The 16,808-nt window shown below is 44.8% G+C and overlaps 1 protein-coding gene and 1 long non-coding RNA gene across 2 annotated transcripts; one reads left to right on the top strand and one right to left on the bottom strand.

The window, feature by feature from the left end:
* Nucleotides 1-653: 653 nt before the first annotated feature.
* Nucleotides 654-3,746, bottom strand: LOC120727947. Its single transcript, XR_005694613.1, has 3 exons — nt 3,586-3,746; nt 2,290-2,611; nt 654-1,222 (listed from the first exon to the last, which is right to left on the bottom strand). It is a non-coding gene; the product is annotated as an uncharacterized LOC120727947 (long non-coding RNA).
* Nucleotides 3,747-8,101: 4,355 nt separating this feature from the next.
* LOC120727952 (macrophage mannose receptor 1-like) lies at nt 8,102-16,332 on the top strand. Its single transcript, XM_040022567.1, has 6 exons — nt 8,102-8,138; nt 8,408-8,598; nt 9,935-10,154; nt 10,285-10,620; nt 13,532-13,620; nt 13,785-16,332. Exons 1-6 carry the CDS (start codon nt 8,102-8,104, stop codon nt 13,908-13,910), a joined length of 999 nt encoding a protein of 332 aa, XP_039878501.1. The 3' UTR covers nt 13,911-16,332.
* The last annotated feature ends 476 nt before the right edge of the window (nt 16,333-16,808 follow it).

The following is a 16,808-nucleotide window of genomic DNA, read 5'->3' as shown; positions in this document are numbered from 1 at the left end:
GTAGACAATACAGTATAAAACACTTATACATCCATGGTGCTTCGTGTCAGTTCTGTTGGAAAATGACTCTAAGACTAAAACTAAACAGTTTATTCAATCATTCAGGAAATCCCCCAAAGTTGATTCTGTTCATCTGATTTGGATTTGTGTGGTATTTTGTGTGTTCAGAGGGAACTATGACGGAGTGCGGCCGTATGTTGAAGGCGATTGGTGCTCCAGATGCCCCGAAAACCTCCAGATGTGAAAACAATCTCTGTGGTAAGAGTACGACAGGCTGTCGTTACGCCTCCTGTTCTGTGTTCATCCACATCAGTACTTTAGTTTAGTGTTTGTTCAATGGCAAATGTAATTTAAGTTAACGCAGCATGAGGTTTCACAGGTTTCACAGGTGCTCGCTGACTTTTCACTACATTTATTGATAAAATGCAAAAGAAGAAAAACATTTATTTCTAGTCTTTTTCAACTGTGAGGGGTAAAAAGTGCGACATAGTTTTCAGCACAGCGAAAGGTGAACCACTGCGGTTAAAACATCCATAATAACTGTAAAAAGTAAAGCTGGCTGCTTTGCAGATTTCACCCATCGCAGGTTATTTTTAGAACATAACTCCGGTGATAAACGAGGGACCACCGTATGTAACAACCTTTACATACTGTTCAGTATATAAACGTTTATGTGTAAGGGTAGTGACCAGTTTTCATGACAGCAACAATATTTTAAATGTAGTTTTCAGTGACCCAAACAACACAAAAATGAAAGTTGACACTGTTGTACTTTTCTGACCTGCATCACTGAGGCTCAAATCGAGGAAAATGTGCTTTAGGGAGTCTTGAAACTTTCAACCTGTACGTGCCAGGCTGGTGTGTATTGTTAAGTGACAGTGGCCCCCGTGTGTGTGTGTGTGTGTGTGTGTGTGTGTGTGTGTGTGTGTGTGTGTGTGATCCACGCCAGTCTTTCTAGCTAACATTCTTGTTAGCATCGCCCTGGTTTCCTCAACACAAAGCCAATACGATTTTTCCAGTTTATAAATCTTACGTGCGCATGCAGTCAGAATAGGACTTTCAAGAAGCAATCACATCACCAGGTAAAGTTTTCTTTATGAATGCATGTGACTCCATCATATATTTGATTATTGCTCCCACATCTGCTGCATTGTGTTTCCAAAGAGAGGACCAGAAGGAGAGCAGCAATGGACATGGGTTTGAGTGGGTGTGGTGGGCAGGCCTGTGGAGAAAGTAACAAAGATGTGAACTTAAAGATTGTGGATTAAAAGTTTAAAGAAGTGAAAGCAGGGACGGAAGGTGGAGTGGTGGTTATGAGAGACCAGACTTTCAAAGTGAGAGAGTGGTTGAAATATTCATCGCTAAATGCTCGTAGTGCTCTCAGCCTATTTCTGGTCCTGGTGCTCTGCAGAGCTGCAGACTCACCCTTCATGTGTGTGTCTGCAGCTCTTCCCTGCAGCTAAGCAGCATTTCTGTTCTTCTATTAAAATAAACTTGTCTGATTGTATTTCTGTTGTGCACGTCGCTCTTTTAACCCTCCCTCTATCAGACTCTTTCACTCTGTGCTGCTTTCTACTGTTTGCCTTTGTGTTTGGAAAAGAGAATATCTTTTTCACGGCTTTCTGATTCTGCCATAGGAGGAGATGTTACAGGCGCTCTAATGACTGCCTGTGTGAACTATTGAACGGGCCTGCAACCCACAGAGGGCTGTAGGGGATGTGACTGAAGTAAATCAAATGAAAAAGTTTCTCAAGAAAACCTCAGACACAAAACAACTGCAACAAGAAGGGAAAGAAAAACGGAATTGAATTGAAAGCCTTTCTAGTCAGTATACACAGTGTAACAAGATTAAAACCAGCTCCGTAAAAGTGCACAAATAATATAAATATGCAGTACAGGAGTGACACAGGCTGACAGCCAGAGAATGATGGCACTACCACATATGTTACACTGGACTACAGTACTACAGCAAAATAAAACGAGGCTCAACTCATTTAGCTGCAAAGAAAATAACTGCATGTAGATGCAAAATGATTTTAAAAAGAACTCGAATATCAGCGCAAAAACCCTCTAAGTGGCTACAAAGAAACGTGACAGATACTGTAGAAAAGGTCTGGAGTGATTACACTATTACAACTATACAAATACAGGAGACTCGGAGTCTTATGAAAGAGTGCAAACATGTCTGAGACAGCAGACGCAAGCAGCAGAGGCAGAAGTCGGTCAGTGACGCACTAGAACAGCCGACTGTGAGTGCAGAACATCTGTAACACATTTATATTTACTTACAAATCTTTGAGGACATTTGTGTTTTGAAACTAGCTGCACAAGCCGACACATGCCTGTTCTTTAGTTTCAAAGCGACATCGGGTGCTAAAGTCTGACCTGCATCGACCATCAGCTGAGCGTCCTCCCCATCGCGCCACGATTGCTGCAGAAACAAACTACTGTGAGCTGAACTTGCAGTGCAATAAATATTAGCGTTTCTGTTTTTTGTACCATGCTGTTTGAATTAGTTTAGCCTCATGTGTATTAGTAGGTTTCAGCTGAGGCGACGCTGTGACTTTTTTGGGTGTCCATGGACCCCGAGGCCCGTCCACAGCACTGGACACTGAAGAGGGAGACCGAGAAAAAATGACAGAGACAAAAATGGCCGTCGCACCCATGAATGCTGAAGCTTTCTGTTCCGTATTTGTACTTCTGTCTCCCACATTCAGCATCGTCACTGTGAAACACGGGAGCTTAATGGTGATGAGACTCAGTGTCAGCTGTGTCTGGCAGGAGGACGGGTGGGAAAGTTACCCAGCAGCAGGGGGCGGGGATACTGGTCCGTATATATTAGGGGACCAGAGGACACCCCAGCACTTTCCCCCTCTGCTGTTGCTCTGCCGTCTGTGCTTAAAGCTGTACAGCCGGGGTTTTGCTTTGCTGGCTTTCTGCTTTGTAACTCTCTTGCTAAATGTCTGTCTGTATTTTTCCTGCTGTTCATTTGATTCAGTGTATTAAACTCTGTCCCAAGGATTCGACTCTTTTCCAGAGCATCTTTTTGAGTGTCTTGATTTTAACCGGAGCTAAAAAAGTTGGGTCTCCACATCGTCAGCGGGAGAAGGTTATCATGATGGCTTCAAAATTTGCGACCGCAAGATCTTCCTTATTGAACTCACACATAAGCGTCATTATACTGATTTTGTAAATGAAGGTTAGTTATAAGGCTCAACAATGAACTGACTGCAGAGTGTCGTGCTCTGATTTTACACACTTGGAGAACCGTCCAGTTTTACATAAGCAGAATGCTAAATGTCTTTCAGGTTGAAGTAAAATAAGTCACTTTATGTTGCGTCCTGTCGTGACCCAGCTTGGGTCCTCCGGCCAAACAATGACGCTGCTGCTGCAGTGGACACAGTGATCCACTGCACTGTACTGCACAGGCCTCCAGTGACCACACCAACAACCTTCCTGCAGGCAGGAGGAGTGAGTTTGCATTAAAGAGAAAGACATGCAGTCAGTGTAAAAGGATGGAGGGAGACACACAATGGGTGCCTGCACCTTCTTATTTACATAGTAAAACTTTCTAAAGGCAAATACCTGGGGTGGGGTCTGGGGAGGAGGGCTGAAGAGTGGCAGGTACACCTTACAGGTTGTTCAACTGAAAAAAAAAAAAAGAACATATTTTTGTTTTTAGGGAAATGCCAAGAAAAGAGGAAGACCTCAGAGAAGATACATGAATGCAGGTGGACATGCAGAGGTTGGTGTGACAGACGATGAACTATAGTGCTCCTTAGAGCTAAGATATTTTCATCTTACTTCGCACGAAGATGAAAGATTTGAACCTATAACTTACCAAGAAATATCAAGACTTGCATGTCTACAGTCAGAGACAAGAAACAAGGAAGAGACAAGGATGGGGTGCAGCGGGGCTAGGGGAGGGTCTGTGCTGACGGACGTGGGTTACTGACCTGGTAGCCTGGCTGCCCCTGGGTGGGTCCGGGATGGGCGTGAGGTTCTGGGGGCGCTCCGTCTCTGGGCTGGGGCCCTGGCCGGGCCTCGGGGCCTTGGGTCCTGGTTTGTGTGTTGCCGGGGTTGTGGGCGGGTGGGTGCATGGGGGCCCATCCCTGGCGCAGGGTGCCGCCGGTGCGTCGAGCCACCTGGGGGGCTCTTCAACTGGTGGGGGAGATTGTCACACCTTGCAGGAGCTTTCCTCTCTTCAGGAACTCTCTGCAGGAGGGGGAGATACAGGAGAGGTGGAGGAAGATCTCAGCCTGGGCGTCTATTGTCTCATGTAGTCTGGAAGATGAGTGGATGGTGGGGTGGGTGCAGTTTTCTCTGTGGTGGGGTTGGGTGGACTGTCCCAGGCTCTGTGGGGCCGGGGGGCGCTGCTGCACTGGGCCCCGGTCTGGATGGGCCTGGGCCCCCTTTCCCTGGCGGGTCGCGGAGTATGGGGGTGCCTACTGGGGTCAGCGGGGGAGCTGGCCCCAGGGAGGGGTCACTTGCCCCTCCCTTCCTTCCCTCCCCATCTCCAGCTGCCTCCCTCTTCCCGCTCCACCACAACCACCCACACATGCAGGACCTTGGAGTAGGGGTATGTCACCAGGGTGCAGAGGAGGCTACCCCCCCCCCTGTCCCCTTCTGGCTGCCTCTGCCTCAATTTTATCCCACAACTTAGACATTCACATTACTCACACTCTCATTACACATACATATAGGATCTTGGGGGTGGGCACGATACACGGAGTCCAAATTACCATCAGGGTGTACACCCCACCCCTGGCGTCGTTGCCCACCTCTCAATGTTAAATACACGTAGACATTGAGGGCTAGCAGGAGGGACTATGCGCTTACCTGCTGCTCTCTGGCAGGTAGCTCCATGCCCTCCTGGGTTTTAAATGCACCTTAGAACACACATGCATCAACACTACAATGAGCGGGTGGAGGGAGGTTTGGAGTCTTCTCTCACCCCCATTCTCTGCGACCTGCTGGAGCGGGGGGGCTAGGAGGAGGAGTTGGCCGTCCGACTGCGGTCTGGAGTGTGGGGCCTCCCTGCTGCTGCGGAGTCGGGGCGGTCTGCCTCTCCCCACCGCAGGGAAAAGGGTAACACCACCTGGGTCTGGGTGCAGTTCCCCCCTCCAGGGGCAAGGGTACCTAGACCCGGTTCGTAGAGTACGCTTGGGGAGTGTGATCGTGTGTACAGCGTCTCTTTATGTCTGTCTCCACGTTGGTTGAGTGTGGAGTAAGTGCATATGAGAGCATGAGGGTGGGAATGGATGTTTGTATATGTGTGTGCCTGTATGTCTGTGTCTATATGTCAGGTTGGGTATCAGACGCCACCTCTCTGGGGACATCTCAGGCCCTCCAAGGTTTGGAGGCCTATCTCCCCCTACCACCACTTCCCCTGCCAGTGGCGGACTCCCTCAGGTGTCGGTGCGTTGGTGGTTCTTTGTGTCCGGGGATGGGCGTCCAGGTACACACCGGCTCACTCCTTGGCGGCCGCTTATCGGGGCCTGGAGCCTGGGGCTCGCTCGGGCCACTTCGGAGGCGGGGTGCCCCCGGCCTCTCGGCCTGGGGCTCGGTCACTCAGGCACGGCTGGCTGCCGGCGGAGCTCACGGGCGCGTCACTGCAACTCCCCCTGGCTTCTGCTCCGCGGCTGCTGAGTGAGCCCTCATCTGGGACTCTCCTCAGCTCTTTCTGGGACAGTGGCGCGGCTGCCCCTCTGTTGGTCTTCCTTGGTCTCTTGTGTTCTGAGGGCCTCTGGATGTCTGGAGTTTTGATCTCCTCCATACCTGCTTCATGCCCTGGAGGACGGGGCTGTGGCCCCCCCACACCCTCTAGCAGATCATTACATGAAGGAACCTTTTAAAACAAACAAGCGCGTCCATGCTCACAGGTGTACACACGGGTGATCACACCCACAAACTACACCCTTTTTGGCTCCTACCTCAAAGCACATTGTGTTCTGTTGATCTTATGTGCTGCACAATAATGTTTAATATTTAGTATTTACTGTCATATTCCCATATATCATTGTGATGCTGTTTATTCTATTACTCTTGTTCTCTTCTGCTTGTTTTCTTTTTTCTTTCTCAACAGGTGATCCAGGTGATTGATATATGCTTTTTTTTTTGCTTTTTTTTCTTTTTTTTTTCTGCTCATTCTGTTGGTTTTTGTCTTTTGCCCTTCTCCCCCGTCCCTCTTCTCAGCTGTTTCTCTTTCCCTCTTTCTTTCCCCCAGTCAAGTCTGTCCCGTATTCAGCAAGTGAAAATAAAATAAACAATAAAAGGTGAATCAAATAGACCAATACGGCAAGGCTGGGATGGTCAATTTGGTAAAGTAAATCCGTTGGGCATCTTTCTTTGCCTTTAGACAACAATTCTGATGGCAAAAGAGCCAAACGGGACAGGCAAAAAAAACAAAAACAAACAAAAAACAAAACAAAACAACAAAACAAAAAAAAAACAACAAAAAAAAAACATTCAGTTCCATTGCTATGCCGATGACACCCAGCTTTACCTCTCTACCAAACCTGATTCTACTCTTCCTCCACCCTCCCTCACCCTCTGCTTAGCTGAACTCAATTCCTGGTTCTCCTCCAACTTCCTTAAACTCAACAGCAATAAATCAGAATTTCTCCTGGTCGGCACTTAACGATTGCTATCCAGAATTAACGATTTCTCTCTCACTATCAGTAATTCGCTGGTCCCTATCTCTCCCTCTGTGAAAAGCTTGGGTGTCATTCTCGATAGCACATTATCCTTTAATTCAAACATCAATAATGTCACACGTGCAGCATATTTTCAACTCCGTAACATCAATCGCCTCCGCCCTTTCCTCACTCCTCATGCCACTGCCATTCTCGTCCATAATCTTGTTATCTCTCGAATTGATTACTGTAACTCACTATTATTTGGCCTTACACAAAAATCTATTAACAAGCTCCAACGTGTCCAGAACTGCCAGCTGCCAGTATTATTACTTCCTCTACCCATCACATCTCCCCAATCCTGAAGCAGCTTCACTGGCTCCCGGTTAAATTTCGCATCCATTTTAAAACAATCCTTTATACATTAAGACTATTCATTCTCTCTTTCCACCATACCTCTCTGATTTAGTACAGATGAACTTCCCTTCCCGGTGCCTCAAGTCTTCATCTTCCCTTTCTCTCTGTTCCTTCCTGTCTGATTACAATGGGGGGCGGGGCTTTTAGTTGCTCTGCCCCTCGACTCTGGAATTCCTTACCCCCTGACCTCAGAAACATTACTTCATTCCCTCTTTTTAAGTCAACCCTCAAAACTCACCTGTTTAAAATTGCTTATGTCTAAACCTCTGCATCCTTTATCTTTTATCTGTTACTCTTATTATTGTGTATATTGTGTATTTGTTGTACAGTGTCCTTGGGTGCTCTGAAAGGTACTATTTTTAAATAAAATGTATTATTATTATTATTATTATTATTATTATTATTATCATCATCATCACTATATCCTTCAAGGCCACCTGCGTCAGCTGGAGGACTGTTGACTTTTGCCTAACTAGGTGAAAGGACAAGTTGAACACAGGACACACACGTGCGCACACATTTTCATGTACACTGACACACTGTCTTCCCAATGTGATGTTTGTGCAATGTATGCATGGTCGGAAGGGGGTTAAATTTTCACTGCAGAAAAAAAAAAAAAAGGAAAACATCCACACACACAAATAGTGTGTGAAGATGCTAATGCTAACCACTGATGGGAAGTACTGGTGCCTGCACCTTCTTATTTACATAGTAAAACTTTCTAAAGGCAAATACCTGGGGTGGAGCCTGGGGAGGAGGGCTGAAGAGTGGCAGGTACACCTTACAGGTTGTACAACTGAAAAAAAAAAAGAACATATTTTTGTTTTTAGGGAAATGCCAAGAAAAGAGGAAGACCTCAGAGAAGATACATGAATGCAGGTGGACATGCAGAGGTTGGTGTGACAGACGATGAACTATAGTGATCCTTAGAGCTAAGATATTTTCATCTTACTTCGCACGAAGATGAAAGATTTGAACCTATAACTTACCAAGAAATATCAAGACTTGCATGTCTACAGTCAGAGACAAGAAACAAGGAAGAGACAAGGATGGAAAAGGTTTTTCTGTTCATCATAGCTGCAGCAGGCAAGTATTTTAATGTGTTTTCTATTTTTCATGTCATTTTCATATTCATTTTAAACACAGTGTCAGGTAGCACTGTGTTACCTTGTGTTACTGTTATATTAACTGATCTAGAAACAGAAGGATAGTCATCATTAGGAAGTCATTTTATGTTTATGACATTAATATTGGTGGTTTTACAGCTCTAATTAAATACACAGCTAATATAATTATTTTTAAGTCCAAATGTAGTCGATATTTACATATAACACAATAATATTCCATTTCTGCAGGGCTGTGTTCAGGCTCCTCATATGTTAAGCGTCAGTACCATTTTGTTTATGACTGGAAGAGCTGGACTGATGCTCTGAGTTACTGCAGGGAGAGACACACAGACCTGGCCACCTTAGAAAACAGGGAGGATGTGAGGATCCTGCAGAGCATGGCAGACTCAAGTAAAATGAACTACGCACAATACCAAAATGTGAGTACACTTTTATCCTCTTTTTAAATTAAATTGATATATGTAAGCCACAGGTGGGAGTTAATGTGTTTGCATGTATCAGTGGCATGGTAGGCATGGATGTCGTCACTTTTCTGCACTATAGTTAAAAAGAATCTGCTATATTACAAAAATATATTTTCTATTACCTGAAAACGACTTTTCAGATCATTCCTTTGGGTAACAAAGCAATAAAACACCATGAAAACACCTCAGCACACATAAAAATGTATTATTGAAAAATTGTCTCAAAAAGAAAATTATTTTGCAGATAAATGTTCACCTATCGTTGGATTAAGTTTTCTGATCTGTGTTCGTGCTTTTACTTGAACGTCCCAGTAGTCCATTATGTTTTTGGTCAAGTCATCATCTCTGTGCAGTGTTGGGAAGGTTACTTTTAAAACGTACTCCACTACAGATCACAGAATACTGAAGGCTACTCTCCACACCAACACCAGCTAGATGCTTAATCTTAATATAAATGAGTAACAGCAGGTTACATTAGGTAAGGCTGCACTTTTTGCAGCGATCTCGTATAGAAAACTATTCCACGCGTATATAAAACAGGTCCGCGGCTCTGAACCGTAGCAAAGGGACCTCTGGCTAATACGTCGGGTTTGTGTCGGCGTTGAAAGGCTGCTCCAACGGAGCTTATTGTTTCAGAGGTCTCCAAGAAGGCTGGGTACTCTGATCCATCATTCGGTGCATAAGTGCAGTTAGGAACCATTCCCTGACCTGAAGGCGCAGGGAAAAAACCCTCTTGTCCACTGGGAGAAACCCCTACATACAAGCTGCAAGCTAGATACCCACCCCAGCTCGCCGCCTTTCACCAGGGGCAACTCCAGATTAAGTCCAGCACCTCTCCAGGAGACTGGTTCCAGAGCCCGAGACATGCGTTGAGGTGATCCCAACTATACTCAGCCGGTACCGTTCAACCTCATGCACTAACTCGGGCTCCTTCCCTTGTGTGTAATTTTGTGTTTAATCTGTATGTGCGTGTAAAACAAAACAGTTTTCAGTTTTTTGTACACGGGCCACTCCCCCCCAAAGCTCACCCTCAACACAGTCCACACACAGCCTAACTTTACCATTGCAGGGGGTCCATTGGGGATTGAGTCTGTCGACATAACACGCCACTGACCATGTAACTACAGGTGTGACTGGGTAATTACTGCACCAGGCGACCAGATCTCCTCTCGGTCCAGCTCAAACTGAATGATTCCAAAGAAAAATGAGACCTCTCACTTCAGGCTTCATTACTAAGACAGGAATGTAGGTCATATCATTTTAGTCAACACAATTTAATTATTGCTTGCAGCGAGCCTGGATTGGGATGTATGGTGACATTAACGGCTGGAGGTGGTCGATGTCAGACACAGATTTCTACAAAAATGATGAGGCTACGTTCAGAAACTGGGAGCCTGGACAACCGGACAACTGGTTAAGGAACGAACACTGTGCTAAGTTACATGAGACTGGATTATGGAATAATGACAGATGTGGCAGTAAATTTAACGCCATTTGTTCTGATGTCACAGGTGAGGGTTTTAATTAATAAAATGTTTTTTTAAATGTATAAGTCAGCAGCATTTTCATCTGCAACCGGAGCTGTTGTGTTTCAGGGATCTACATTGTTCTTCAGAACACTTCACTTTGGTCTGTTTTCAGGACTGAACGTGACATTTGTCTTCATCAACAATTTCATGACATGGACGGAGGCTCAGAGCTACTGCAGAGCCCATCACACAGACCTGGCCAGTGTGAGAAACATGTCTGAGAACCAGAGAGTAACAGAAGTGCTACCTGCAGGGCAATCCGCCTGGATCGGCCTTTTCAGAGACTCCTGGAAGTGGACAGATGGTAGTAACTCCACGTTTAGAAACTGGAACCCAACTCAACCTGATTTAAGCACAGGGAGTAAGGTTTGTGCGGCAGGACTCTTTCCATCTGGAGCATGGGAGGACTGGAACTGTGATCGAAAAACAGCATTCATCTGCTACAGGGGTAAGCTGCACTTTGTTACTTTCCACCAGTGAACAGCAAAATTTCCAGCTTACCTCATTTCTCTAATTTAGGCCAACACAAATAAACTGAGTTGATCAGCTTTTTGAACGAAAACCACCGGTAACTGACTTCAGCTGATAAAACTGAGTTCAGTCTACTTACTATTTTTATTTTAGCACAATATTAGATTTAACATTGAGGTAGTCTTCAGTTTTGAATTTAATTACATGTTTGTGGCGGGGCGTGGCCTGCGGTGCAGTGCAGATGAGGCGGACGCACCTGCACAAGCCCGGGTAAGGAGCAGGGTTGGAATTGTGACATTAAAAAAAACAATAATTGCTAAAAGGAATTTAATTTGTAGTTCTAAATAAACTCTAACTGCATTTAGGACGTTTTTTACTCACTTTATGTCTCTTCCACGATGTAATTTCTCTCTCCAACAACATAGGTTACAATTAGATTAGCATGACCAATTATGCAAATTAGGCAATGACGTCATTCAGCGACTTCTAGCGACTTTTAGGACAGCCAATAGCGATTTTCCTTACTGAGTTGGCAACACTGCGTGTACCTCAGAGCCTCACATGCTGCACTCCAGACCGACGTTAAACACCATCCATAAAGAAGCAAAAGTAATGATACAACAGATTTGCTGCACTGTGAGATCAGGCTGTGAAACTGAGGTTGCTTTATTTCTTACCCCACACTTCTTTACCCTGGGGGGGGGGGCTCCCACCAATCACAGTGTAGTGTCTGAGAATAATTTGGAATTAATTTAGATTTCTGTATAATATACTGGTTTTATGCCTTAACCTTTAGTTACACTCAGTCCTTTTGACCAGAATTTTTCAAAGTAAATTAAGGAACAATTTATAGTAACATGCACAATGTTTCAGTCCGTTAGGAAGATGCAGTAGAGGCAGTCCATCAAATCATCAAACTATTAAAACAGCAGTATTCAATACAGGCAGGGGAAAGTCACCCTGACACTCCACTCACCTGGTGAAAAAGCTGGGAAGAAGCTGCTTTGCATTTCCTGCTTTGCAAGGTTTTGAATCCATGCAAATGCTCCCTTATCACGTACTCTCAAACACCGTGTGATGTGTATGAATCCTCTAAAGTGCTACTACTCATTTCAATATGTTCTGTTTAGATTGTCCACGTGTCTTTTTTAAATGTGCTACTGGAAACCACAGAAAGCTTCCATGTAAATTACTTTGTGAAACTTTAGCTGGGCATCCACTGTGTGGCTTTTGGTCCATTTTGAGCTTTTTGGGGATCGGCCCGAGTTTCGCCTTAATCGTGTGTCGTGCATCGTGTTGTGTACGTGGGGTCACGATTAAGACCTCACGACCAGCTCCCGATCATCAGTCATTTAGTCATAGAAAATCAAGCCTGTTTGATATCCTGTCGGCCGTTGTCTGCCAACATGACTGCAACAACCGTCAAAACAGCTGGATCATCATCATCATCGGCACTTGTGCTGTACAATACAAATATAGTAATAAAATAGCAAAAACCAGACACAGCAATAAAATGAATTTAAAAGTCACCCACAGTATGGAAGCCCGTTTCCGCCACTAAAAAAAAAAAAAAAAAAAAAAAAGCTAGTATCCATAACTCGAAATTTCGAGTTACTTTCTCAAAATTTCGAGTTACTTTCTCAAAATTTCGAGTTAGCTCTGCCAATCAAAAATATACGTGAATGAGGTCGCTTTCTTGCTACCCGGAAGCATATGGCGCAGGACCGCGCACTCAAAAACGGATCCCAACAAATTAAAGTATGTTTGCTGATAGTAACACCATGTGATTCAGCTAATAACACAGGGATTTCATCATTTGTGAAGCCAGGCTGAAAACACTCAGCAATCTGTGCATTCACGACTGGATGTAATACCGGTAGCTTAGCTGTAGCATTTGTAGCTGAGGGCTTCAGCTTCCGGGTAACATGGAAATGACGTCATTCACGTAGATTACTGATTGGCAGCGCTAACTCAAAATTTCGAGTTAATTTGTCGAAATTTCGAGTTAATTTGTCGAAATTTCGAGAAAATAACTCGAAATTTTGAGTTATGGATCCTTTTTTTTTTTTTTTAGTGGCGAATAAAAATAGTTTTTTTAATCTGGACTTAAAACCTGGCACTGATGGAGCCTGTCTGATATGGAGAGGGAAGCTATTCCAAAGCATTGGAGCCGCAACAGAGAACGCTCGGCCTCTTCCAAGTTGTAGCCGTGACTTTGGGACCGAAAGCAGCAGTTGCTCAGCTGACCGAAGCGAGCGAATAGGGACATGAGGCCTCAACAAATCAGACAAGCAAACAGGTGCCAGACCGTTTAGAGATTTAAAAATCAATAAAAGGACTTTAAAACGGATCCTTAATTCAATTGGAAGCCAATGTAGAGAGGCCAAAACCGGAGCCATGTGGTCGAATTTCCTTCTGCCAGTTAAAAATCGTGCTGCGGCATTTTGCACTAGTTGCAAGCATGACAAAGTGTCCTGCCCAACCCCCATTGAAAGAGAAATGCAATGATCCAAACGTGAAGTAATAAAGGCGTGAATAATAAATAAAGGGCTTAACCTCCGATAAGCGTCTGAGGTGCTGTTTCACCACCTCGTTTACGTGACCGTCAAAGTGCAGAATCAACTTTTACTCTGAGATTTGTGATCGAACTCTTTAAATGGGAAGTCAAAGAGGCAAGATCAACATCTGGAGCGTCAGAAAAACGATGGCCGATTTCTTTCTTTGTCACTGACAGAAAGGAGAGTTTATCTGAAAGAAGGCTGTATGTGGCCCGCCATGTGAAATGAGTTTGACACCCTGAACTAAACTCAGGGCAGCAGGAAAAGCAGGTGACGTAAGCCGTCCATCCTTTGTTTTCTAACCCTGAGTGTCCCTCGTTCTTTAATCAGCACCTACCTACAAGCAAGTGGTGAGATTGAGGCTGGAGAACAGTCTGGATCTGAATGACGATGATGTGATGGATGCCATGCTGAAACAGGTAACTGGTCACCTCCAGCGTTATTGTGAAACATAGCTTAAGCTGCTTTAACTTTCATATACCTAATAACAACAAACTTATGCAGCAGCAAAAAAGAGTGAATAGCAAATATTAGTGAATAATTTTGTCTATGTCATATTCTGCAAATCACATTTGTGTCCCAGCTCAAACAGACGCTGAAGGACCAGGGAGTCGCTGGAGATCTCGCACTGAGCTGGAGGAAGCAGCCAGATGGAGAAGTCTTCCACAAGGATGAAGAAGGAAACAAGGAAACGAAACCATCTGTATAAGACAAGCTTTACCAGTTTTGGTTATGAAACATTTCTTTCTGCTTTGTCCTTTTAAAAAATATTATTCTTCAGTTCTTCTCTATTTTGTGTAAACTCTACTTATTTAAAATGAAACGGTCACTGCTAAATAAAGAATAAGCAGGACTTTGAGCAACTTGTTTTTGAGGTGTTGGTGAAAGAAGCCTGGACTTCTGTTTCTGTGAATATAAAAAAAGAACATTAAGATTTAAAACGAATACAGAACCTTGAAATCCCGTATATTTCTATAACGAACGCTGTAATGAGCTGATCTGATCATAGTTGCTGATGCAGCTGTAGACCTCAGTTCTGCCTCTGACACAGTCACATCAGTCTGGGTGTGAGAGGAACGAACGACGAGAGTCCACCGCCGGCCGGATTGCCAGGCACTCTTTCTCCACTGTGCTGTATTTCCTCTCCTGCCCTGTCAGTTTCCAGCTGGTGTGCAGGATCAGGTGGCGATCCCCCGTACCTGCTGGGACAAAACGGCACCCAGCCCTGTGTTTCAGTTAAGAAGCTTTGCAGCGTGGGCACAGAGCACATGGTCCATGAGGCGCTGGGAACAAGCCAAACGAAAGTTTGACAAACAGGTCCAAACCTCACGCTGTTTTTTCCTTGGAATTTGCAGACAAGGGAATCTACCTTGCAGTAGTTGACACAGAAGCATATAGACTTACCTTTCTTCACTACAAGAACTATAAGAACCATTTTCAGCATTTCAGCCAGTTCTCTCTGGAAGATTTGGCTTTCATGCTCAGGTAACCTTGGCATCTGTGGCCCCAGCTCATCTCTCTCCTTCACCAGGACACCAGACCAGAGAAGTGGTTTTGGCCTCTCTCCATGCTTTCAGGAGATGAAGGTGATATATCTGTGTGGCTCCACCCCTGTCTGTATGTTGCCCACTCACCATGTGACCACAAAGGGTCTTTGCCACTTGGTGACTAACTTTGAGCTTGAAGAAGGCAGTAATACAAGTAGTTTATCTCCTGGTGAAATTTGCCACTCTGTTGCAGAGGCCCTGCTGACATTTCTGGGCCTGGAGCACATTTTTCAGTGACAACCTCCCCAATGTGTGCAGCTTTGTCTAAGGTCCAGGATGTACTGAATCTCATTTTTTACTGGCCCAGGATCTGCCATTTTTCTGGGACACCCTTCCACAAACAGTGTCTGGTCCTCTGCTGTCATCCAACAACCCCAGAACCGCCAGCAGCGGTTTTCCTGGGAAAGGCCCAAGCGATCCAAAATGTCCCATCAGATGTCTCCAAAGGTCCCCGGCGAGGCTGGCGGCAAGCTCAGAGTTGCTGTCTGAGCATTCCCAGAGAGCAGCAGCAGCCATGGCGCCCATTCTGCCGTGGGACACTGGCACGCTCTGAAATGGCTTGGGTGGTCTCCAGGAATAACTGGGTTGTCGCCCTCCCCCATCCGGTGCGTCGTCACTGCCAGCAGAGGAGGGGGCGGTGGCACGGTGACCCCAACCAGCACCTGCGTCTGGTGCTCGGCCTGGTCCTGAAGTCTGTTCAGCTGTTGCCTCTGCCACTGCTTGCTCCCTGTGTATGGCCGCCAGCATCTACACAAGCAACTGAACCAGCTGTGCAGGCTACGGGTCTGACGTGACCACCACGACGCCAGCAGAGCCATAAACCACACCTCTGCCACCATCTCTTACCCTTGTAATTAGACTGATAGATTTAACATTCCTCTTTGGTTTTCTTTATTCTAGTAGATTGCAAAACGTGTTTATTGAGAGATCACTGAGACTTTGCTTTAATGGTTTTGGTGAATTTTAGTTCCTGTGTTTTGTTTTATGTCTGTTAGTTTTTAGTTTCATCTGTTTCTGAGGCTGTTCCTCACTCACTCTCATGTTTGTGTTAATATCTCAGTTCTCCTGTTTTCTACTCCGACATGTTAGCATTTACGTCCGTATTAATTCACTTGTGTATTTCCTGTTTTATTTTGAAAGTTAGTTTCCTTTTATGCCTCACATAAGTTTTATTTCTTCCTTTTTGCTTAATTGATTGTATTCACCTGTGTCTCGCTTTTAGTCAGCCTCTCAGTGTATAAACAGTCTGGTTGTTTTGGAGGAAGGAAGGTTCAGGGTTTCAGTAGTCGTCATCATGGGCTCATCCGATTAGAATGAGAATAAGCAGTCATCAATCATTTGCAGGTTTTGTCGTTTTATTGTATAACGGGTAGAGGAACGAAAGACACACATGGACTGCTCTCTCTGAAAAAGGACAAAGTATGATTTAAGTAACTCAAAATGATACATGAACTCAGGAGACTCAAAGAGAAACTCACCTCAGCTGCCGCCCCATGTGGGAGTGAAGAAAGAGTGAGGGGTAGGTGAGTGCAGTCCTTATATAACGAGTGACAGGTGAGTGCAATTAAGGCCAAGCACCACACCCAATCAAAGGTGAGGAAAGGAAACAAGGTGCATCTGGTGAAGTGAATGTGCTAAAAGGTGAGCCTTTACAACACTGGTCCTGTTTGCTGTGATGTCTGTGTCTGGACCTTTTGCACTTTTGATATTGTAAAACCTGTTAAAAGTTGTCTTTCCTTGGTCACTTGTGTTTATTGTATCGTGTATTGTTTACCTCTCAGTCATTAGTTGGTTCCAGAACCCGAGCTGTGCATATAGGAGACTCTGATCATATGTAGGTAAAATCTTTCAACCACACACTAGCTCAGGATCCTTCAGTCAGATGTAGCGGGAAAAATCAGATCCAAAATCCAGATTTGGGAGACAAAGTTAATAAAACTGAAATCCAACAACAGGCAGGAAACAATGTGCATAAAGTAAGAGGAAAACTACCACAAACTGAGGCTGTTAATACACTGAAATGATCAGGGAAGGGAAAACAGGCGGGGAAATCACACACA

The sequence above is a fragment of the Simochromis diagramma genome, unplaced genomic scaffold, assembly GCF_900408965.1.
Source record: "Simochromis diagramma unplaced genomic scaffold, fSimDia1.1 OVJJ01000308.1, whole genome shotgun sequence".
NCBI classification, from domain to species: domain Eukaryota; kingdom Metazoa; phylum Chordata; class Actinopteri; order Cichliformes; family Cichlidae; genus Simochromis; species Simochromis diagramma.
This window is presented reverse-complemented; position numbering and strand designations above follow the sequence as displayed.

Excerpts from the sequence above, each read along its gene's own strand:
- LOC120727952 (XM_040022567.1), top strand. The coding sequence starts at position 8,102 with ATGGAAAAGGTTTTTCTGTTCATCATAGCTGCAGCAG. Across the intron at positions 8,599-9,934 it reads ACTACGCACAATACCAAAAT|CGAGCCTGGATTGGGATGTA; the intron begins GTGAGTACACTT and ends TATTGCTTGCAG. Across the intron at positions 10,155-10,284 it reads CATTTGTTCTGATGTCACAG|GACTGAACGTGACATTTGTC; the intron begins GTGAGGGTTTTA and ends GTCTGTTTTCAG.